This window comes from Conger conger, chromosome 2, assembly GCF_963514075.1.
Source record: "Conger conger chromosome 2, fConCon1.1, whole genome shotgun sequence".
Taxonomy (NCBI): Eukaryota; Metazoa; Chordata; class Actinopteri; order Anguilliformes; family Congridae; genus Conger; species Conger conger.
Window position 1 is genome coordinate 52,660,024 of NC_083761.1, and position 24,371 is coordinate 52,684,394.

Here is a 24,371-nt window from a genome sequence, read left to right on the forward strand (position 1 = left end):
TGCTATCTTTCTTCTTAATTATTTTCAAAACAGTTGGTTTTGGCAGGCCTAAGGTTTGGCCAATGTCTCTAACCATTTCACCCTTGTTTCTCAGTCTCATAATGGCACAACTTTGGTCCTCATGTTGATAAACAGCAATAATAGTTTCCAAAGGTGATCGAAAGACTAGAGGAAAGACTAGCTGCTGGGAGCTGTCTCAGATCTGCATTAAGGAGGAAATTAAATATACCAATATTACATACACCTGTGAAGCCATGTGTCCCAAACGTTATGGTGCCCTGAAATTGGGGGACTACGTATTAACGCAGTTGTATTAACGTATTAACGCATTTATACATGGTGAAACCAAAATGTGTAAGAACACCCTTTAATAGAAATTTAAGAATGTGCACTTTAACCACATGCTAATTGTGTGATTGCAGATCTAAAAAATTTGGCAAATCAGTGGCAAATCAAGACACGTTATGGAGGGCACTGTATGTCTTCAATTCTATGAAGCATTTTTAACGCACGAAATAATACAAGCAAAACCACTTCTCAGTAGCCTACTGACTACTAATTTACGACGGACGAAAGCTCTTTTACCAACTAGTTGAAGGTTACCACTATAATAAAAGATTTCCATTGTTATCACCGACGAAAATAAGTGGCTTCTAATCCTCGTTTTAAGATGGATTTTTAAGATCATGGCAGCCCTTTTCGCTACCCTGCTTCTCCACACATTTCTTCCGTGTTCCACAAGCAACCTTGTTTCAACTTAGTTCCGTCCGAACTAAGGGAAATCCCTTTCTTTGGTAAATATAATGTAGCGACATCACTCTCTGCGCTTAATTTAAAAATAAAAGTCAAGTTAATTAATTATAATGGTGGAAATTCAACCTGTTTCATATTGGTTCACATAGGCTATCTCTAAGCAGCGGTATTGCAGTTTACTGTCGTTACACCATGGCATCGGATAGTATTAGGTCCGGCTATTAAGTAGAGGAATAAAGTGTTATGAACATTTAAGATGAAAAGGAAAAAATGTCACTTTTAAGGAGGGCAGCGACATGGGAAATATCTGAATCTGAGGAGGAACGCGATTCTGAAATCAAATCAACGAGCAGTTGTGGTGGCCCTAAAATTGATGAACCAATTGAACCCAATTCACAGAATGTTGTCAAAGAGAACAATGATCAAACGGAGGAATGCAATGGTCCTGTCAGGCGTTCTGAAAGGCAAAACCGCAGAGACAGCCTTCCCCTTCCCTCGACGGCCGTCCCTTCAACTCCGAGTCCTGGGAAGAGACGACGGCGAACTAAGGAAGAGATTGATGCAGATAAATTGAATTTGGAACAGAAGAAAAAGGACAGAGAGACACTGAGGAATGAAAAGGCTCAAGAAAAAGAGAAGAAAAGACATGAGCAGCAAAGGAGAAAACAAGACGCAGAGCGTCTAAAGTGTTACCGACCCGAGAACTGTTTAAAATGTTTGACAGTGTGCATCGATTCCGGTAAGTTCAGAAGTCAGCTGCTATGGATTCCATGTGGTCTCCAAGAGTCCCCTACCCATGACGTGTTATAAACAATCACCTAGACTTATACATAGTGAATATATTTTATTTGCGTTATTGAAATACATCTAAAGTGAATTTTGTTTTGCAGCTTTACTACAGGATGAAAGGTCAGATATTCTACTGGGGTCTCTGTATTCCATGGAGTGGAAGACCGCCATTGAAGAGCAGCAACTTCTCCACAGCATCACATGGAGAAGGGACCTTCCACAGGTAATTACGCAAGTTTGGATGGTTAGCACCAACAAAAAATATATATTTAAAGCCACAGATTCACTGGCTGCTTTGCTATCCATACATACCTGTAAACTACCATTCAAAAGTGTGGGGTGTCGAGGACCCGGCCCTAGGCCCGCCTGATGAGAGATTGACAGAAGATGGGTTAGGCAGGAATGCATTGTTAACCCCTCGCACACGCCATTGAGGTGGTAGTAAGAACGCCCGTAAGAGGAAAAATATGTGGTTCAGAGATAATGAGCAGCCCTACTTGTCAGCAGAGGAGTCTGAAGTAGGAGGACTTAGATTTAGGGTACTAAGGAGCAAGGCTAAAGGTCTGACTGAGGCCATGCGTAACATGAATGTATAATAACATTCTTGGTTGAGAGGTGTGGGCTTGCTCCTACAGGGGAGGAACATAAGGCCTGGTTAAAGCAAAGAGATGAGGTAAACAATGTGGACGATTGGGAAATTAAAGAGTCTGAGGAGTTGGGTGATGAATTACACTTGGCTATAAGTTGAATGTCCTTTGTGGATCCGTTAAGGCGACACAAGAAAGAGCACCTGAAGAATGTATTGAGCTGGTGGAAGGCATTTACTGCTGGCTTGTATGATGTCAAAGTGTGGAGAGAGTCTAAGAGAGAATATGACAGTGAGGCAGATAACAGTGATGAATAGGCTCATTAAATAAGTTGCATAAGAGCTAGTGTTTTCCCAGTCGGTATAATGGGGATATTTCTGGATGAATGTCTTACCAAAATAAGTACACTTCTATACAAGTTTCAGGATATATAAGGAGTGAGCTTTTAGATGTTAAAAAAGCCTCTTAGGATTTCGCTTAACAAGATATCTATGGGCTGTAGACTATAATCAAGCTGGAGGGGCGCTCCCTCTGCCGAGTGATGTGTATCTGCAATTCCCCAATGACTTCTGCGTGAACTTGACCTGGAGTCCTGTACGGAGGAATCTACGCATTACCAGGAATGTCTGGATATGGAGAACGGAGTGACGTACGCGGTGCGGACTCAGCCCAAGAGTTGTGGCAACAGGACTGATAGCGAAGAGGTGTTCATGCGCAACCCTCATCGTACAGAAAAGCTGGTGAAAGAGTTTATGACATGCTTGGAGCCATGAACTGCAACTGGTGGCCAACAGACGGGACGCGGGGTCCCTCCACGCTACAGAACACCTTCCTGCTGGACCCACCCAAGAACCTGAAGCCCCCCCCCCCCCTAACCTCAGTGTCAGTGAGGAGAGGCACATGCTGCGGCTGCACTGCAACCCCCCCCCCCGACGTGTTCGAAGACTGCTGGAAGTACACGTACCGCTACAGAAGCAGCGGGTCCTCTGACTGGCAGGAGCCAGTGACTGGAGCAAAGTCACGTCTTTCGAAAGTCTGGGTCCTGATCCTGCCCCAGATTCCCAAACCAATGCAGCTGTTCAAAGAGCTCATCAACAGCAAGGAGGAGGGATCAAATCCCGCGGAAAGTGAGACAACTATATTTGAGACAACTATATTTGGGGCATGGGTGGTAATTATATTTTATATTACTTATAAGGTAGAAGGTAGCATTGTTAGGTGATTTAAAGTTATACATTTCCTTTCATTTTTATGTCTTTTATTTTTCAGTAAGATATTATATAAGGTAGGAATAAAGTAGAAAAGCTTAGGGGTGTTCGTGCCCACAATATTCTAGGAGTAGCTTTTATCTCCGTGAAGGGGGAGCCATAGGATAAGGTAAAGGCCAAAGAGGATGGATATTTGAAGGGTGTATCTTGACATTAACATCTGATGGATATTTGAAGGGTGTATCTTGACATTAACATCTGGTGGAAAGGTGAATTAGAAAAACAAAGGGGTTATATGAACCTTATGTGAATCACGTAAAGGCACCGGTATACGGTTGAAAGAATATAAAGCAATGTATGTGATTAGCAAACTGAAAGATGATATTTAACCTGTGAGCTGTATAACTCTATTCTTTTGATTATAATAAAGTATATCTGACTATAATCATATCTGAGAGAGGGTGAATTAATAAAGAAAGGGTCTTTTAGAGGAATACAGTGAATACAGGAAATCATATAACAGCGTTGCATCACACCACTTCACTTCGAGACTGGGCTGGAAGTTCAGTAGAACTTACCAGTTCTCCAGGACGTTCGAAAGTACTTCAAGGAAAAGAGAGTTTGTCTCCGAGACACCTCCTCGTGGGGTACTGCTCGTGGGAACGTGAGGTCTGAGCTCGGCATGGGGTCCGGGGCTCACGACAGGGGTCACCGTGTACACAATTTACATTTTAATATTTAAGTGCTGTAATTACTACATGGTAAAACCAAAATGTATAAAGAATACCCTTTAATAAAAGCTTTGATCATGTATGAATTGTTTGATTACAGAGAAAATAAATAATTAAATCAGAAAAGGCAGAAAAAGACAAGGTGACCCCAGACTTTTGAACGGTAGTATATATAACACAACAGCCATGATAATCCAATGTTACATGTGTGATTTTAGGAGTTAGGGAAAAGTGATGATTGAGAAAATGAAAAAGATTATTGAGATCACTTAGCAGGTATTATAAACAGTATTATGGCATGGATCCCAGATCTACCTATTTTCAATGTTTTTAATGTAGGGTGAAGACAAGCCGAGCCCAGTTCTGGAGGAACAAGTTCTCATGGTTTTGACTCTGAATGACTTCTTGGACATGGTTGTCTCCATCAAGCATGTACAGTATGCTCCCCATTTACATTGTTTGCATGTGTAATGCTGTAATGAGGCAAATACATCATCATTGGCTGCTATGTGTTTTAACCTTGGTACAGGCTGAACAGAAAGGGACTGAGGTGACTGTGGACACTTTATTCAAGCAGCTATCTGAATATCTCAACAGAAATGGAGAGAAAATAGTCACTTTGGCAGTGATGGGACCAAATCCAAGCAGCTGGTATCAAGACTTCACGTTTTCTACTACCATTTTCCAAGTAATGATTGTGCATGAATTAACCTGGACAATGTATGTCTTCAGGACTCTGTGTTCACAACGATACGAGGACCAGATGCTCAGATCACAAATAGGGGAGGAGGGCACTGATATTGAGGAAGTAAGCTCTTTGGCTTCTATACCAGTTGTTATTTTTATGACACATTTTTAGTGCACAGATGAAAAGTGGTGGTTTTTGTGGTCTTCTGTTTCACTTAGGCCCTGGTGTTCCTGCAGCTGTACAGGAACACCTCCGTCATCTTTCTGGAGAGCTGGCAGGCTCTTACAGACCATGCGTGTGCCATTACCAAGGCCCTGTCCAAACGGCCATTCAAGTAAGCCGCATCTCCCCCTATGCCATGAAAAAAAGTAATAAAATAAAACAAAGGGCAGCATGTTGCCTAGTGGCTAAGATGCATGACTGGGACCTGAAAGGTTGGTGGTTGTAGCCCCAATAAGATCCTTGCATCTATTAGGCCCTTGAGCAAGGTCCTTAACACCACATTGCGATTGCGCCCGGGGATTGTCCCCTGCTTCATCTAATCAACTGTAAGTCACTTAGCTAACTGTAATTTTTCTTATCAATGCATGACTTTAAAAAAATGTATATTTAAACTTACACTCAAGACAGCTGACGGAGAAGGACTACCTGCCTTTCTGCTTGGATGGCTCATGGGCCGGCGGGGTGCGAGTTGAGAGGGATGGGAGTGGACTCAGCCAGGTCTGGAGCAGGCAGATCCAGCAGCTGAATCGAGTGAGCCCTGCAGTGGCTGCTGGAGTGTCTTCAGCGTTCCCCTCACCTCAGCTGCTTCTAAAGGTACGTATTACTCCGGCTCAAAACAGCTCGTAGGAGGAATGAAAACATTCAGCACGCAGCTGTTCCGTGTTTTGTTCTGTGTTAGCCCCTTACTCATAGGTCTGTGAGGGTCTGCAGTGCCTTCACAAAGTGTTCACCCCCTCTTATCTTTTAATTTATGGATTTTTCTTTCTCAAATATTAGAAGTATTAGGCCTTTTAATGAGAAATGTGGTTCCAGTTGTGAGACCTCACAAAGTCGACTATATTTATTCTCTAACCAAATACAGGTGAATGCAAAATCAACGTGGACTTAACTAATGCATTTACTTTGATATTTAAAGTAAAACAGAATACACCTGGGCCAATTTAGGTTGGTAATACAAAGGGAGTGAACACTTAACATAATTTTGAATTTTTTATTTTTAATGTAGTCATAGTCAGACATTGGAATACTTTTTCATTTTCACTTGATAGTTACCTTGTTTATTGTGTATCCAACCCATTTCCAGGCATACAAAGACTTGGACTCTGAAGGTGAAAGGAAAGGACTACTTGCAGGTCTGTTGGCAAAGAGCGGGGAGAGGGAAAGGCGAGTCGGACCAGAAATCTCCAACAGAGTTTATCGATTTCTCACAGCGCATAATCCTGAACTCGTCCTGGACTAAGGGGATTAGAATATTTACACTGGTCTATCAGTTGAAGTATCACTGTGGTGAAAATATTGTTCCCAGTAATTTGACCTTGTTCAGGAAATTATCCAACAGAATTGCGTCAGCAATGTATCAAGACCATTCAACACAAAGATTGTTGCGTCATTGTGTTAGAGGATATATCAAAAACACTAACATTTTGTTTAACAGACATTTTAGATTTTATTTACAATGCCTTTACAATGAGTTTCTTTGATACAAATATTTGCAAAGGCTTTATACTTGAAATGGAGGTGATTAAAAATAAAGATGAGAACAATGCTTTTTTGATTTGTTTTCATCATCCTGAAGTCGCTGCAACAGGAAAGTATCTGACAGGCTGGGGGAGGGGACATGATGCCATATTGACTATATTAACATCTGAGACCATTTATTTAGAAAAGAAATCAGCTGTAGCCATTACAACTTTGTACAAATGGCTTATTTTGTCTTATTTGCAAATGAAGCATCATGCTTTGAGGGCCACGCAATGGTATTTCAGATATGAAATAATGACATGCATTATATACATTAAACCAGTGAGCAAAAGTGTTCTTCTGCAGAACAAAATGTTTTACAATATACAAGTAAGCTCCCACATAACTTAGTGCAATGGGACCAGAGGGGAGGTGGGTACATGAAAGGTTGTGGAAAAATATGTTAAAATAAAATAAAATATGCATGGCAGCTGATAAAATTTCAGAGAGAATATGCAAAAACATTATTTGGGGGGGGAAACAACTTGTTCCCAGCGCAGTGACTGTAGACAATCGCAGGTGCAGTAGTCCCATCTTACCACTTGGCCAGGCTGTAAATTAAAATTAGAAATTGACAGGAACGTGCTGGGAAATCCAGTTGGTCATGTATCAGGGTGTTGGTTATGTGGGAGTTTAAACGATAACTTTCACCATGACATCCCTCTTCCCAAAATCCCCACCACTCCTCTCCCTGCCAGCTGAGTAAAACTCAATAGTGGTCCAGGTGTTAGTTAAGGACAGCATATTTTATGGACTTTACAAATGACAGCTCACATAGGGTTTAAAGGGGCAAATTTCACAGAATAAAGTCAGTTTCCCCAGCCATTGCTTTCAAAATTCAAATGCATAATTGAAACCGTCAATTTCATGAATAAACAAATCTGTATTGTGAAGATAACACAATAGCCAAACTGTCCTAATAATATTTGCTGAAGTTATCAAACTTGGTATTGACCATTAATTTGTTCAGGAATTGTATTTTTACAGGAAATTACATTCATATGGACTGCAACTTAAATTGCTTCATGAATTTAGCCAAACAGCCAAAGGTGAAATCATTGCAGAATAAGGGTATGATTTAGTCTTGTGTAAATTAGTTAGTCAGCAAAGGTCTTTGTATCAAAGTAATTATAAAAAATCTAAATTAAGTAAAAACAAGATCAAACAATTATTAAAATGTGTTATTCCCCAAACCAAAGGAAAGTGTGTTTATTACAATTCTGTGCCTCAACCTTTAATTTGAGCAAGCAGGGATCGTGTGATGAATTGCAGGTCTTCATCAGTCAACACTTTATCCGCCGCCAATTCCACCTACTGTGGACCACATTGCCCTGGACGGTGAGATCTGAGCAACTCAACAGACCCCCTTCACAGTGTTGAAGCCAGGAGAAAAGGGGATTCTTTTGATGTGACTAGTCCTCACATGTTCTGAGGACTAGTTGTGCTATAAAGCAGCATTGACCTGTCCTAGTAGCCTAGGACTGAACACGAAAGAGAAACAGTGCAAAGCTTGTAACAGGAACAATATCATCGTGAATTATGATGACAATCGTCATAATCACAAAAATAACAGTTACAATATCAGGTGACGGTCAGGAAAATGATTTGTTAGGCCAGTTATTTCTAAGTGGCCAGTGAATGCAAAATACATCTTCTTTTTTATGAAACTGGCCAGATAATACCCATGTGACCAGTATGCAATCCTGAAAACCAGATTACTTCATAGTTTTACCATCTGCATTATCCTGCACACTGGATTTTGTATTCTTCCTAAATTGCAATAAAATATATTAAGAGATTATCTGTGGTCCATTTCAGAGCCTGTAAATAGCAATAAAATGTAAACAAGCCGCAGTGGATCTTATGACTTTCGTCATGCTGTACTAAATCTTGATGACAAAGCAGGATGTTGTGAACTGCAGCACTGCCAGCAGTCATTCCATCAACAATATAAAAGGCTCCTCCACATTCAGTCCATAACCGGGGCTATTATTTTGTGTGACCGTTATAAGAACTGGGTGCATAGTGTTATCAGACCTACAGTCATCAACATGGATTTCAGCAAATGTCTAAAATAACTACGAGCAGGTTCATTGTAAATGTTGAAATGTCTACATGAATAAAAATACCTCTATTCACATGATGGAACTTAACAAAAAAATGGACCAATTTCAACATTTCCTATATGCACTTATGTGAATACGATTACTTCTACTCTGCAGGTTAACAGTGCACTTGCATTGCATTTGGCTCAGATACGACTGACGTCCAGTACAGGAAGGAGATGTACAGTTTAACCCAACAAGCGTTCTTTTGTTCCACCCAATAACAGCTGTGGGGGGAAAGAGTTAAAGCCAAGAAATGGGAAGTGCCCATACATCACTACTCGCACATCAAAGCCACTGTGAAAATGCTCCATTTCCACCAGGCTCTTTCCACCAGGTATAATAGCATGGAGAAACGCAGTATCTTAATGGTAGTTAAGATTACAGTTAAAGTAGAGCCTGCAGATCAGAACTCAATATAAACCTTTATTTGCATCAAACAACATTGCAGTCCATTCTGAATCTTCGTCACGTCAAGCTTGCGACCTGACAAAGATCCACTATGGATCTAAATGTTTGACACAAATTAAGATATATATATATATTTTTTTCTTTCTTTATTTATTTATTTATTATATTGAGTTCTTGTGTGCAGGCTCTACTTCCACCAGATTTAGCTACAGCTCTCATTCCGCAGAGTAGCTCAGCCTTGCACAATGTATAAAAAACTGCAAGTCGCTAGAAAGGTTTGTATATGCTCCATTCTGAATAATTTATTTAGCCAACTTTGTTTGAAAAGCATATCGTAAGCTCTTGGATTCTGTGGTATGTTATCATTTCACGATAAGACAGCTACAAGCTCCTTACACATGCATCATTGTATGGTTATTGACCAATGCAGCAAAGCTTGCTATTCACATTATGCAAATAGCACAAAAGAATAGAATGCTGTTCCATATTTAATGACTATATGTTACAGAGTAAGAGAAGCGTACAGAGCTGTGCCTGGTCCACTTCAGATGTAGAGGAGTTCATGAGTATTTAGGCTGGCAGAGACACACATAACAGGTTTGGGCCATTCTACCGTGAGGCATGGGCACTCCTCATAACCAGCTTTGGCTCCCTCGCCAGACAAGAGTCTGACCCCTGGGCAGGGAAACGCAAGAACTGAGCACAGCCCAGCACCGTCAACACCGGCTCCCGCTCCTTAAGAAACCGTCAACAAACAACGTCTCCGGGGACCGCGGCGCAAGTAGAGTCCCGTTCCCGTCCCGTAATAATAATAACGAATGCCGAATGTTCACAGCGTGAGCTGCTCTTCCCGGCCTTTCCGAGTTCAGCAGGTCCAGGTGAGGAGGGGGGGGGGGGGACCTGTAGGGAGTCACGTCCAGCGGCAGCGCTTCCTCTGGCAGGCCTCGGGGTCGGAAGAACAGCCTTCCGAGTCGCACCCGGGGGACGGCGGGGGGGAGGCGTAGGGCCCCGGGGGGGAGGGCGAGTCCTCGGGCCGGTCGGGGCCGTCCAGGGCGCCGTTGTTGAGGCTGAGCACCCAGCCCAGCTTGTTGTGCAGCAGGTGACGCAGGCCCGGGGGCAGGGGCAGCACGCCCAGCGTGTCCGCGCAGTCCGGGAGGAGCTGCCGCAGCCGCGCGCAGCACAGGTACTGCAGGGAGGTGGGCGCGAAGCAGGACCGGATCACCTTCATGCTGCTCTTGGCTGCCGTGGAGCACACCATGGGGTACAACTTCTTGTTCTGGAGATTCGTGGCAGCTACGCCTGTGGCAGAGGAACGTGGGATGCAAGGGGTGAGCTCACCGGCACGGCATTTCACAAATGCCCAAACTAGCAGACCTGGGTCAAATACGTTATAGTTTTGGATTCAGATACTTTTGATGGTTTACTGAGCTGGAACCTATGAAACAGTCCCAAAAAGTGCAAACCGCACCTTTTGGTCCTGTTGGTTGGCTCAACTGCACCACATTTTTTTAAATTTGAATTTGAATCCAAAACAATTATGCACTTCACCCAGGTCTGCTGGACACAAATAATAACAGGCAGTAACAGGGGCAGTAACAGGGGCAGTAACAGGGGCAATCCAGTGACACACACCACCTCTCCTCTCCTCTCCCTCCAGTGCTCACCTATGCACTTGCGGTTCTTGAAGAAGGTGAGGGTGCCGTGCCAGGTGTCCAGGTGTACCCCGATGATGGAGCCCTGGCCAAAGCGGGACGAGAAGTTCATCTTGTCGCCTTTGTGGTGGAGCAGTCCTGTGACAGTGAGCACTCATGTAAACTCGCTTGAAACCATGTTATGTTGAAAGTACATATAACCACAACTCTCAATGCCCAGTGTGTGAATAATACCTGTACAACTACCACAAATCTAAGTCATTCTAAGATTTACAGTTCTCAACAATAAATTGTTGAAATCATCAATTATTTTCCTTATTACACATTTCTTTTTTCTCATAATAAAATTATTTTTGATTAATAATTTCAATATGCAGAAGAACCTTGGAGAACCGAACACTTTGGGAATGAAGATTGTTAATTTGCCAATTGTTCAATTGTCCTGTAAAGTACAATTGAATAATGAACAAGCTAAACTTGTGAACTTCCAAATCAGCCAAATCAGTTACAAATCCATACAGTGACATTGGCAAAATGACAAGTTTTCACACTCATATGGATGTACACCAACAGTACGCAAAACTAAAAAGTTGCCGCTTGCATCTTGCTACTCTTTCGCAACAGCTGTTAAGCTCACTCCCTTGTCTAATTTTAAAAGTCTTAATTTTGTATTGTTATACTTCCGATTCATCCGAGGTTCTACCACATTGCCATGACTGTAATCTAGACTGAATGTAAAAATATTCATCCACACTGTGAGGACCACAGGGCTGGTCTTGCGGTGCAGTGTACCTGTGTAGGAAAGTCCCCAACTGTCCTCATCCTTCCCCAGCAGACTGCAGAAGGTGTGCCTGTACTTGTCCAGGTTCACGTCCGACGTCCCGATGCCAACCATCTGCAACGGCAAAAACCCAGCAGCCCTATTAGGTGCGTCATGTAGCCGTAGCCGTAGCGACCAGCGACCCAGGAAAACCGAGACCGTTACCTACCATGTCCGTGCCATACACGGGGGAGGTCATCTTGATCTCCCAGAAGTGCTGTCCGTCGGCCAGCTCCTTGTTGCCGCGGATGGCGGCCGTGCCGCAGCTGTACTCCGTGTGGAAGTTCACCTTGCGGCTGTCGCTGCTTAGCAACGAGGCGGTGGACTTGCTGCCGTCGTCCCACACCCAGTCGAAGTCTGGGCAGAAACAGAGCGACACCTTCACGTCTGGGAGGCCGGCAGTCAGGGTAGACACACTGTCATCATTTCCTGCAGGGCACGGACCATTGCGTGAAGAGACGCGCGCCACACAATGCTAGCTACTAACCGTCTGCACACTACAGGGCTGTAGACACACACAAGGCTAGCTACTCACTGTCTACACCCTACAGAGCTGAAGAGAAACGCGCCACACAAGGCTAGCTACTCACTGTCTACACCCTACAGAGCTGAAGAGAAACGCGCCACACAAGGCTCGCTACTCACTGTCTACACCCTACAGAGCTGAAGAGAAACGCGCCACACAAGGCTAGCTACTCACTGTCTACACCCTACAGAGCTGAAGAGAAACGCGCCACACAAGGCTAGCTACTCACTGTCTACATTCTACAGAGCTGTAGACACACACCACACAAGGCTAGCTACTATTATGAATTATCAATAAACACAAATACCAAACAAAAAGATGACTCGCTCAAAGAAACATGAGTAATTATTCTGTTCTGTCATCGCCCATTGTAATCTTTAAAAAATATTTTTTAATATCCGCGTTAATAGAATGCAGTGCATATTTCCCATGCATTTTGCCCCTTTAATTTTTTTTTTTTAAGCGCAGAATCCTGCATTTACGGTTACATTTCCGTTACATTGCATATCAAAAACTACACCTTTAGTTTGTGATAATTTCAGCTTGCATCCCCTTTATGTTTATGTTTACTTTATGTAACTTTATGTTTTTCATGGTGACCAATACGAAATTATCAAATCCAGAGCAGACCAATCGGTTTGTGACAATTCATTAATCAGGTCAATCACAACAGAAGACACACTGGCCTAGATTACGGTCAGCTATCGGTCACACCTGACATGCTCCAAAAAAATTTATAACCCAATGAACCCTGAGACTGTAGCGCTGAATGCTGGTGAAAGGTCACTGGAAACACTATAGCTGCCCCACTATAGCAGTGAGTCACATAAATAGCACTCTGTCCCTCTTCTTTTGCCTTCTAGAGACGCCAAAGACCTCCACTAATCTCAGAGGATTTAGACATGCTTTTGAGTTACAGTAGGTTTTGATTTAGGTACGCTGAACCGAATACTGGTTCATCATTTTACATCAAAATTCAGTTCAGTTAAGTTCAGCCACACACGGTCAGCTAAAACATGGTTGAGCATGAGTCAAAGACTAAAAGACCACTATGCTAAAGTATGTTTTTAATATTGATAATATAATAATAATGTAATACAAAAAATAATAGTAGTATTATTATGAAGAGAATACGCTGAAATCTCCACAGTCACTGTGCGGACAGTGGCAGCCGGTGAAGGAGTATGCTGTTGCGGTAATATCATCATTATTATGATGAGAAAACGCTGACATCCCCACAGTCGCTGTGTGTACAGTGGTGGTCGTGGTACGCACCCTGGTCGTCCTCTCCGCAGTGGCAGTCCTTTGTGCGGTGGAAGCCCCTCAGGCGGGAGCTGTAGCTGGGCTCCGCCAGGGAGTCGCAGCCGCAGTAGGACTCCCCAGTGACGGGCACGGCGCTGGGCACTGCCGGGGCCATGCCAGGGAACTTGGCCTCCGAGTCAGAGTCGCCGTACTGGTTAACAAACACAGGACACACGCCCCATTTCAGAGCCACCTTGTTTCAATGCGCTGAACAGCACTCGACTGTAAATTTAAAACAGTATATAAAATAACAAAACATTATTTTAATGTTTGCATATCATGGCCTCAGGCCAAGCTGCCAGTAAGAGTAACCTCCACACAGAGTAGCAGTTTTCAGAAGTGAAGCTCTTGCGCTGGCTAGTCGATATCCCGCTCTGGGACTGTGCCCGATTTCTTTAAAGTCCACACGGAGTGACCCTTTGCCCAAAAAGGAGGGCTTGGGTTTCCCAGAGCTTGGCTGACCAGCGCAGAGCCTTAGAAAATGTGGTCAACGCCTCCCATTAGCGAGACAGCAGCACTGAATGTAGCAAGGGCTTGCTAAAAACAGCACGCAGCCAAATTTACGGTGTGAAGAGATCGAGTAACAGGTCAGTGGAGCAGGAGAAGCTTTGGAATGAAGGGACCCAACTGAGGGGGTCCATCCTGACGCTCAAAACAATGTATCCTCCATTCCTCCACTCGTCACCTTCTGCTTGAAGCATGGGGGGCGCCAGAGGCGGGGTTTGCACTTTGTGTACAACAAACAAGCTCAGCAAAGCATAACAACTACATATTTTACCTAGGTGTGCTTCTCTCACCTCTCCCTCTCCTTTCACCCACACTGTGCTTGGCATTGCATTCTCTCATCTAACTTTACTCACCCTCCAAAGTAAGGATGTGCATTCAGAAGGAGTTAGCTGGCATGCATTAGCCCTCAGGAGTGTAAGTCCTGTTTAACATTAGCTACTGTGCTGGATCATGGCTACAGGAGATGCAGGCAAACACACCTCACAGACAATCCCATTAGGTGGCACTCGCCTCTCCTGACACTAGTGAGGAGACACTGTAACTAGACTACCATTACAAACAGACCCATTCATACTCTGACACGTATCCATTTGATACAGCTTTCAGCACGATGATACCCCCCTCCCCAGTCACATGCAAATACGCCCCATAACAGCGTACCCCTCTCACCTGCAGCCCCTCGTACCCCCAGTCTTCACTCTCGGAGGCCAGCACTAGCGCCCTGGCGTCCGCGTCCCGCTGGATGTCGCTCCACACGTGCCGCCACGCGCGGCTGCTCCTGTTCCGCCTCGACATGGCAGGTAGCGCCCGGGGACCTGCGCGAGCGAGCAGCGAGAGGATAACATCGAACCCGAGAAACACACCAAACCCACCCAAACGTCGCCAGAGTCCACCCAAGACCTCCCATTCATCTTTAACTGTCTTAATTAAAGATGAATGGATGCATGGATGACTTCCCATCACCTGAAGCTCAACCTTGCCAAAACTGAGCTTCTCTACATCCCTGCTAAGTCCTCTCCGTCAATCGACCTCTCACTGACTGTGGAGGACTTTGTAGTTTCCTCCTCCCGTACGGCAAAGAATCTTGGGGTGACTCTTGATAACTGCCTCTCCCTGGCTCCACAAGTATCCTCCACTGCCAGAACCTGCAGGTTCTTTCTGTTTAATATACGCCGCATCCGTCATCTCCTGACGGAGAAAGCCACCCAGCTCCTAGTCCAGGCGCTCGTCATTTCCCGCCTGGATTACTGCAACTCCCTCCTAGCCGGTATCCCAGCGTGCGCCATCAAGCCCCTCCAGCTGGTCCAGAATGCTGCAGCCCGCTTGATCACCAGTCAGCCCAGGTCGGCTCATGTCACCCCGCTTCTCATTGGCCTCCACTGGCTTCCTATTGCCGCACGCATCCGATTCAAGGCCCTAGTGTTGGCATTTCAGGCTGCTAAGGGGACTGCCCCACATTACATACAATCCCTGATCACTCCCTACTCCCCAGCTAGACCACTCCGGTCTGCCAGCTCTGGTCGCCTTACGATTCCCTCTCTACGGGCACCTGGCGGTCGAGCTGCACGTTCACGCCTGTTTTCCGTTCTGGTTCCTCAGTGGTGGAATGACTTGCCTACCACTGTCAGGACAGCAGAATCCCTCCCCCTATTTCGACGCAGACTCAAAACACACCTCTTCAAACTCTACCTTAGTCCCCCCTCCTGATTTACCCCGCCCCCCCCTTGTGATACCCCTATCCCTGTCTAACCCCCCCCCCCCCAAAAAAAAAAAAAAAAAAAAATTTGCACTTATGATGACGACTATATGTTTAGAACAGCAGTCCAGGTGTATTTTTCTAGTTCTGGATGTGATGCTTTGACTTGTGGTAGAACCTATGCACTTGTAAGTCGCTTTGGATTAAAAGCGTCTTGATGACTAAAATGTAAAATGTAAATGAATAATAACAGGCAGGCCAGTCAAACCCAAACAAGTATGACGGAAAACAGGCAGTTCATTGCAGCAACTATCCATAATTTGATTCTCTCATCTGTATCAATAGCATTTATAATGCAAAAAATTAAACTTGATTATTCCCCGTCAATATGTCAATATTAAAGATAATAGCAGAAAAATGTTTAAAACACATTCAGGATCACATCACGTGGGTCGCGCATGCCTCAGCACGCTCTCAGCACTCATAAACACATGTTCATCCTGCTCGTAAGCCCCCGCTTCTCTCCACTATATTTACACTGACACACTAACTGAGCACTGGAATTGGGGCTTACTTAAATGGTTAGTCGAGGCTCACTCCACTTGGCCCAAATAACTCTGTCTGCACTACAACCGACGCTATGCAAGGTTTGAGCCCTAAGGCCATCTGCCTTTTGCTTAATAACCATGTCTGTAAGAGGTGGAATGAATGAAGGAATTAGACCTGCGTTTTACTAACCCTGGATAGGCTAGTTCTACAGTCATATTGCCTCCATGAATGTATGAAAATTCAACAATGTCAGCCAAGGAATAAACCAAAATGTGCGTAACTACCACGAATGCAGCGGTCAGTGAGTCATGGAATCATCTTGATAACTTTGCGCGTTCTCTTTTCAACTTGAAACTCCAGCTAGCTGTACAATGTGTACAATGCTATGGGAAATAAGCCTAAAGCCTATATTTGGAATCATAGATTTTTTGGTTTTCAACAACAGTATCTCTTCCAGTTCCAAGCCGCAACAGAATCCGTATGCTCACCGACAAGATGAACGATACAATAAACACAACACAACGCACGTACATTGGATTTTTATATAAAAGTCTAATGAAAGAACGCCATATAAAAGAGGATATGAATATTATTTCAAGTATGAAATGCGCAATGATGCTAATCCATACTTCTGTTTTAGGTCTGGACACGAACATTACAAAACAAGGAACTGAACCCGGTGCACAGGTCCATGAAACAATTTCAGGTTTGTAGCTGCTGACATCACGAGGATGGAGGCTTAAACTAAATACCATTAGAAGTCCCTGGAGAAGACAAAGCTGTATGGAACGTCGCTTTCGGTGTGGCCGTTGTGTCTTTTCGCCAACATCACACAGGAACGTCTTTCTTTTTTTCCCCAGACGTGAGGGCTTGGATCGTGTTTGTTGACTTTTTGCACTCATTTTTGGATTGTGTGGTTGCTACTAGGAGAAATTGGTTCTCTGAAGGCAGTAGACTTGCTCATCACTAATTCCATGAGCCATCATCCAAAAAGTAATGACTTTTCAAGAAAAATAGCTCAAACTTAAATCAATGATACGAGACACTGACACAAGCGGATAATGACATCGTAACCCTCATTGGCTGGATGCAGATATATTACGGAGTACAGTGCTCAAGTCAATGCCTTCAGTTGTTACTTCTGGATAGCTACATCAAACACAATATCAACATCAAGATCACAGTTTCCTGTCAAAAAAGAAATACAATGCAAAACATGTTTGTTCTTCTAAAAATGTATAGTTTAAAGCAGTAACACAATACATATTTAAATTTTTAAAAATGTGCCAGAGAGTAGGTAATTGTGCTATTCGGATAAGCAAGTGTCAATGACGTTTGGGACGTTTTACAGGCTTTCGTCATCTTCAGCTATAGCCTCAAACTATAAAACAAGATACACCATAGTACATAATTCTACAATTACCACATCACCACGTAAACTCAAAAACGGGAAGAAAAAAGGACATAAATCACATATAATAGATTCTTAATTCATAGAAACTCATAGATCAGAGTGCACACTTCACCAGTATCCACAGCTATCTGGGGAACACGCTCAATAGTTTCAAAATTAGCAAGCAATCTATAAATACCAAGAGGCAATATCTAGACCTTAACAAGAAGGCTTTACTTTGACAGCTGGGATTTCATATAGATAACTTGAAATTACAAGCGATAGAGATAACATTGCAAACCTAGGTAACATTAATTTAACTGAATAAAATGCAGTACCGGCCAAACCTGTCCAGGCAGGTCTCCTAAACGGGTCTCAAATATGCATACATCGTTAGGAGCAGTAACATACTGGCCACTTGTTTGTGAAAAGTTACCCAATTATAATATGTTCATTTTACAGGCATAATAATATACTAATTCAAGTTCGCCTACACGTTCAATTTAGAGGTGATCATTTATTTCCTATTATTTGATCTTAAGGTTTCAGTTAATAATTTACGCATGGAATCATGTAGCCCGCCAGGAACAGGTTTCCCTGCTCTAATCTGAATTTTCTGTCAATCAGTATTTACGATGTATCTTTTCTATCAAGGTCTGCGTACCCACCATAGCAGAGTAGAACAGCTAGACGGTGTCTTTTGAATACGGTTGCACACTGATGCATGTCTGCTGGTGGAACTTCCCTGACCCACAACAGTGTATAACCGCGCAAGGCAAAACATATCTATGCATAGTGACCCAGTTTGCTCTTTGTGAAGAAAAAGCTATTACCACTGTAACTAGTGTGACGATAGATACGGTCATCGGCATTTTTGCATCGAACTGTCCGAAAATCACGTCAGTTAGCTAGGTTTCCTCCCTCGCAATCGAGAAGCTATCCCATTTGCCTAAAGCTCGGTATTGCAGGTTTAGAAGATCCCCTCATACCTGAATAACACCAGCTTGCTCGTGTTTTACGCCCTGTCGGATCCAATGAGGTATGTTGTTCTTGTATTCAGCGGGCTGCTTTTAATTATTCATTTGACACAACTCGCAATAGCCTACTGCAACTCTTTCTCTTTGAGCTTCTACTCACTCTATAAGTAGGTCACTTCCACGACAGACGTAAACAATAAATTTCAGCGATCCGCCTTAAACCTACCAATGATTGGACATTATACTATACGGGTGGAGTCACTGTGAGACTGTCTCGACTGATTCGGCCGTATGACCGTCACTCAAATGAAAGGCTAGTTTGTGGCTCTGGAAATGGCAAATAGCATTAGGAAAAGAAGAACTGGAACTGCACCTTGTCGGACATATTGCCTGTACCAAATCACGTGCATCTAGAAATACAATGTGGTTGTTTTGTTTAAATGTGGCTTATTAGCCAGCGATGTGTGGTTGTATACAGTTTTGCTTTCAGGTCAAACGAACGATAAAATGCTTCAGTTGGCAGGGGAATTCATCGGTTGTTATCCATTATGATGTTAACACTTGACTGATTCGTTGCAGCAAGGGTTAAAAACGTATGCTTATGAAAAATCACCAAATGTAATTTACTTGCTAGGATAGTTAGTCAATTTTTAGATACACGCCGGTCCTGAACCCTGTTTTCTAAAATACAAGAAAATAATACAGCTTAGCGTCACACAAATAAAATAATAACAAAAGATTGGACATCCATTGGAGAAAACAACCGTCCGTCACTTGAAATAATTGGACGGCGCACGCGCGAATGTCCGCGCGTCAGGTTAGACGGGCAAGTTGGTTGGTCTTTTCCATGGGAGGCTGGACACTGAACGTTGTTCATGCTGATTTCATTGGACAGTTTGTGCTCCTCTTACTGCAGAGACGGAAGCCTGTTCAATTCGGTCAATTTTGATTCTCGTAACAATATAACGTTAGCTTAGCTTACACACATGGATCTAAGTGATGGTGAGTAACGATGGCTAATAATAATTCATACATGATTATGCCAGGCATTGTAGTGTAAAGCCGTAATACACATTAAAGAGGTTGTGACAGAATACAGCACAAGTGTCTAAAGTGCATTGGTTTCACACGTTGTTGACTAGCTTGTGAAGTTGGCTGACTACATACATAACATAACATTAGGTAGCCAGCGAATGTCTATCCAAGGGTTACGGATTCCAATGTATTGGATTTCTTACGTATTAGTGCATTGGGAAATAATGGAATGGGTATCACAAAGTGTTCCTTTACTATTCCGTATAATTTCAGTTGTACACCGCTAGCTAGCTACGTAGTTAGTTGAGTTTCATAACGACGTTACAAGACAAGTTTTTGTTACATATAGAAAAGAGCCCACGGAAAGCGGAGGACAAGACGCATTATCTACCACAATTGTGGTATATCACTAATTTACGGACATATCCGATAACGTTAAATATCTGTCTCGTCTACTTACAGGTACCGGCCATACATAACGCAAAAATCGAGCAATACATGTCATTAATCGGACAGAGGCCAGTGTTTAGACTGTTTTTGGTTAAAAGGCACTACAGGCTAGCAGTAATGGAGTTGATCTGTTCTGCCCAATATCAGCATGTTACCTATATGGAAAATCTAAAGTTTACTCCTGTACTCTTACACAATTGTGACTAGGCTGAGTTTAGCAAAACAAAATTGCTGACCCTCACCGTGGCCTTAATAGCAGGAACATGGACAAACAGTTACAGCATGTCAGCTAGTACATCATTTCAGAGAGACACAGACCCTTCTTATACTCTGCTCACCTTGTAGCCTTTTTGTAATCCCTTGTGTAGCTGTCCAGGACTTTGTCACTTTGTCTGTTTTGGTCTTGGAATTTATTTGACCTGTCTCCTATTCTCTAGCAGACCAGGGGAGCCTGGCAGATGTTCACCATGTGATATTGGTGCTGTCAGGGAAAGGAGGGGTGGGAAAGAGCACCATGACCACAGAGCTGGCCCTAGCACTTCGTCATGCAGGAAAGAAGGTGAGTGCTCTCTCTGTGTTCAGTATCTGTGTCTCTGTGTCACATCAGTAGTACCAGTATGCTTTGTCTCTGTCAGGCGGGTATACTGGATGTGTTCAGTACCTGTATGCTTTGTCTCTGTCAGGTGGGTATTTTGGATATTGACCTGTGTGGCCCCAGTATCCCCCGCATGCTGTGTGTGGGTCAGCCGGAGGTTCACCAGTGTGATGCTGGCTGGGTGCCTGTCTACGTAGATTCTAGCAAGAGCCTGGCCCTCATGTCGATTGGCTTCCTTCTGGAGAACCCTGATGATGCTGTGGTCTGGAGGGGACCCAAGAAAAATGGTAGTTACATAGGAAAATAGTGCTGTGAACTTTATAAAAATGATATTTAAATATGGTATAACAAAAAAAAATAAGAGCTTGGATTATATGTGAATATTCAGGTTATTGCAGTATATGCATAATGCAATGTCATAAAATGTATTGGATAATCTTTTAGTGTTTCCTGTTATGAGTGTTACGTCCACAAGGGGGTGCAAGAAAGCCACAAAGGCAAAGAAAGCAAAAAGCTAGACTATCACGTTGAAATAAAACCTGTCTAAATCATGTATTGATAGTCTACATCAGGGTTGGGCAATCATGGTCCCAGACGACAGATTGTGTATGTTTTCGTTTTCACTAAATACCCTGGAAGTCGTTAATTGGCTTACATAGGGGACACATAGGGACACCAAGGCACAAAAACATTCTTTGCTTTCATTCATATACTTATCAAGAAATGTAGCTAAAATGTCAGATATCATTTACGCCATCTATAATGTTAGGGCTAATTATGTAATTAAGACCAGAAGTTGGTATGAAAAGTAGAAATCGACATGGCCCTGGTTGCCTACTTCGGGTGTAGATCATGTATTTTAATCTAACAATGAAATGTATTATTTTAAATTATTTGATATTGACCACAACATTATAATTCTGTAAGAACAGTCTGGGGAACAAAATAAAACTACATTGTGCTGAGTCATAAGAAAAGAGTTGTGTATCTTGAACATTTTAAAGCAGATGCAGCTCCTGAAACTGATGTATAATTTAATATGTGTGAAATTGTATGCATATTAATATGCAAGTAATTTGGATGCAGTAGGCCATTTGAGTATTTAATGTATCCATTTTTGGTAATTGTTGCTGTTTGCTCAGTCACTCCAAGTTATTGTCTTAGAGGAGCAGAGAATAAAATGTCCTGCGGTGTAGACACTACAAAATTATGCTAATCTTTTCTTTTTTTTTTCACTCACTACATGGCATTTACCTTTGTACCTGGGAAAGCTCTAATTGGTCAGTTTGTGTCGGACGTGGCGTGGGGTGAACTAGACTACCTCCTGGTGGACACGCCCCCTGGAACATCGGACGAACACATCTCTGTCGTGGAGAACCTACGCAAACACAAGCTGGACGGAGCGATCTTGGTCACGACTCCACAAGTACGCATCGTTCACAAAAAGGCTACGGTCCTACCTTTTTAAAGGTCCACCCTTGTGCACTTTGGGCTGTCCTTTCAGAATTGAAAGTGTTCATTCACCCATAAAAGTGGCTGAGACACCTGGGAATTAAGCTCAATTATGTCCATTATATCTTTCTCACTTTCCTCAATTCTTAGCAGCCATTTTGTGGTTTTGTGTGTGGCCCAACAATGCGGTGAAACTTCCCAAAATCTTTTATAATTCTTTTTTTCTAACTATAATTTCCATAATTAGCTTAATTTCTTTAATGTTAATAGTGCATGTAATTGGTAAATGATCAACAGTTGTAATATGTTAGTCTGAACTCTGACAAGAGCATATTTATACATCGATGTAACGTTGGTGTTTTTGCAGGCTGTTTCCACAGGCGATGTGAGGCGGGAGGTCACATTCTGTAAGAAAGTAGGCCTCCCCATCCTTGGGATTGTGGAGAACATGAGTGGCTTTGTGTGCCCTCACTGCTCGGTGAGTGCACCAACAGACACGCACACAATTGGCTGCCTTTGTTGCAATTTATTTTTCTCACCTTAAGATGCACATCTGGGCTATGCAGGTTAGACAGGCTGGCAGCGCAATGCTCAGAAGTGAAATGGTTTTTGTGTAGAGAGCAATATTGTGTGCTTTCATGTCCTTTCAGGAGTGCAGCAATATATTCTCAAAAGGCGGAGGGGAGGACCTGGCTAATCTGACGGGAACGCCGTTTTTAGGTCAGTGGTGCATTTTTCCATTTTGGCAATATTTTATGTCTCAACTGCCTGTTAGTGGTTGTAAGGTTTGTGACACAGGTGATTCGGTGTAATCACAGTACAGTCCTATTGACCTCAGTGCCCAGCTCCATTGAGACACACCCTTGCCTACAGTGGCATCTGCTGTCAGCTAGGAAAATTGGCAACGGATGAATTGAATTGTTGCCAAGCAAAAGCAACATTCATTGTCGTACAGAACAATAGTAAGTGGTTTTGAAAAGTAATAAACTGAGTTTAGTGTATTACACATGAGGGGATTATAGCCATGGTCCTTCTATATGTACATGCACTGCAGAAATGACTGCTAAACTGAGTGATATTGAGTGTGTAGAGAGAGCTGTTGCGTTAATGCTATGCGCGTTTGTCCCTTTGGCAGGCTGTGTGCCCCTGGACCCCCAGCTCGGCGCCAGTCTAGAGAGTGGCAAAGATTTCATTCAAGCATTCCCAGAAAGTGCCACCTTTGCTGCCATCAACACCATCGCACAAGCCGTCATGGCCAGTGTAGAGCCTTCCTGAGTAGACCTGTAAATGCCCTGTTCTTACAAGCGCTCTTTCCCGATAAAATAACATTCGTTTTAAATGTAATGTATATTGGGTTGGCTCCACTGAGAGTTTAAGGTCTCACAGAAGACCAAAGATGCTTGTGACAGAAGAGTCAGCCAAGATAACCGACGCTGCAGTAAATGAATCCACCAATGCATAAAGCAATTCAAAAAGTGTCTGTCATGATCTTGATTTTTTAAAATTTATGTATATAAATAAATCAAAATCAGAGCAAGCATTGTGACTGCTTCATTAGGTTGTCATTGGTGCACGTAATGTGGTTACTTTTAGCAAGCCGATAACTTGTGAAACTATGGCTTTGAGTGCTGCTTATCTTTATGTAAAAAGTACCGGATGTGTACTTCTAACATTGAAGTCTTGTTGTGGCAGAACATCCTAGTGATTGAAAAAAAAAAAAAAACAACAACCACACTCTTTAGGTGCTCCTTGTTGTCACAGCAAAAAGCAGACATGGAATTATAGTGTTACAGCATGTTTTTAAATTCACCAGTGTTGGGTTAGTGTTGGAGGGCCAAATCGGTTTCTGTAGCATGTTTTTAAATACACCAGTATTGGGTTAGTATAGGATGGCCAAATCAGTTTCTGCAGCATGTTTTTCAATTCACCAGTGTTGGGTTAGGGTAGTTTCAGGTTCTGGATTACAGTCCAGAAATTTTTGTGAATGATTGCTTAAATATGTCTTTGTCTTCATACAAAGCATGCAACTGATCTTGTCCAGTGCTTCTACAAGACCTGGTGTGTGTCCCACAGACCGGGATTACAGTTATCCAGAAAACTGCAAAGTAAAACCTGGAACAGTTAATGTCTGTTCATGTTCGGTTACCTGGCCAATTTTGCAATCCTGCTCTGTGCACCAGGACTAACTAAAACTAACTAGTAAAGTTGAGTTTGTTGGAAAAGTGTAAAGCTTTCCTTTATTTGCTAGTCAAGGTTAAAGATGAGTTCAATACAGACCATATTGTCATTACGAGGTGAATCATCCCTCAGAAGATGAAAGTGTATATCCTAATTACTTCAGTTTGGGGGATTTGGCCACATCTGTGGTGGTTTCCACACTCTAAATACCAGAGTTCCATTTG

The 24,371-nt window shown here is 43.0% G+C and overlaps 3 protein-coding genes across 6 annotated transcripts; 2 read left to right on the forward strand and 1 right to left on the reverse strand.

Annotated features, from left to right (window-relative positions):
- Positions 1 to 776: 776 nt before the first annotated feature.
- LOC133121951 (probable crossover junction endonuclease EME2) lies at positions 777 to 6,524 on the forward strand. Its single transcript, XM_061231545.1, has 8 exons — positions 777 to 1,492; positions 1,644 to 1,765; positions 4,408 to 4,500; positions 4,598 to 4,719; positions 4,801 to 4,876; positions 4,975 to 5,090; positions 5,383 to 5,572; positions 6,063 to 6,524. Exons 1-8 carry the CDS (start codon positions 1,024 to 1,026, stop codon positions 6,216 to 6,218), a joined length of 1,344 nt encoding a protein of 447 aa, XP_061087529.1. The 5' UTR covers positions 777 to 1,023; the 3' UTR covers positions 6,219 to 6,524.
- Positions 6,525 to 7,667: 1,143 nt separating this feature from the next.
- Positions 7,668 to 18,636, reverse strand: LOC133121952 (SPRY domain-containing SOCS box protein 3-like). Of its 3 annotated transcripts, none has more exons than XM_061231548.1 (7): positions 18,450 to 18,636; positions 14,492 to 14,637; positions 13,289 to 13,466; positions 11,657 to 11,916; positions 11,460 to 11,562; positions 10,680 to 10,805; positions 7,668 to 10,314 (listed from the first exon to the last, which is right to left on the reverse strand). In XM_061231548.1, the coding sequence occupies exons 2-7, from the start codon at positions 14,615 to 14,617 to the stop codon at positions 9,926 to 9,928; spliced, it is 1,182 nt and encodes a 393-aa protein (XP_061087532.1). In that variant the 5' UTR covers positions 14,618 to 14,637; positions 18,450 to 18,636; the 3' UTR covers positions 7,668 to 9,925. The 3 variants fall into 3 exon arrangements, with proteins under 3 accessions (XP_061087532.1, XP_061087530.1, XP_061087531.1); XM_061231546.1 differs by lacking the exon at positions 18,450 to 18,636 and adding an exon at positions 18,129 to 18,410; XM_061231547.1 differs by lacking the exon at positions 18,450 to 18,636 and adding an exon at positions 18,129 to 18,405 and having other exon boundaries at positions 11,657 to 11,844.
- Positions 18,637 to 18,876: 240 nt separating this feature from the next.
- On the forward strand, positions 18,877 to 23,506 carry nubp2 (nucleotide binding protein 2 (MinD homolog, E. coli)). Of its 2 annotated transcripts, none has more exons than XM_061231367.1 (7): positions 18,877 to 19,439; positions 20,363 to 20,481; positions 20,606 to 20,804; positions 21,789 to 21,943; positions 22,337 to 22,447; positions 22,620 to 22,689; positions 23,105 to 23,506. In XM_061231367.1, exons 1-7 carry the CDS (start codon positions 19,424 to 19,426, stop codon positions 23,242 to 23,244), a joined length of 810 nt encoding a protein of 269 aa, XP_061087351.1. In that variant the 5' UTR covers positions 18,877 to 19,423; the 3' UTR covers positions 23,245 to 23,506. The 2 variants fall into 2 exon arrangements, with proteins under 2 accessions (XP_061087351.1, XP_061087350.1); XM_061231366.1 differs by having other exon boundaries at positions 18,878 to 19,439; positions 20,360 to 20,481.
- The last annotated feature ends 865 nt before the right edge of the window (positions 23,507 to 24,371 follow it).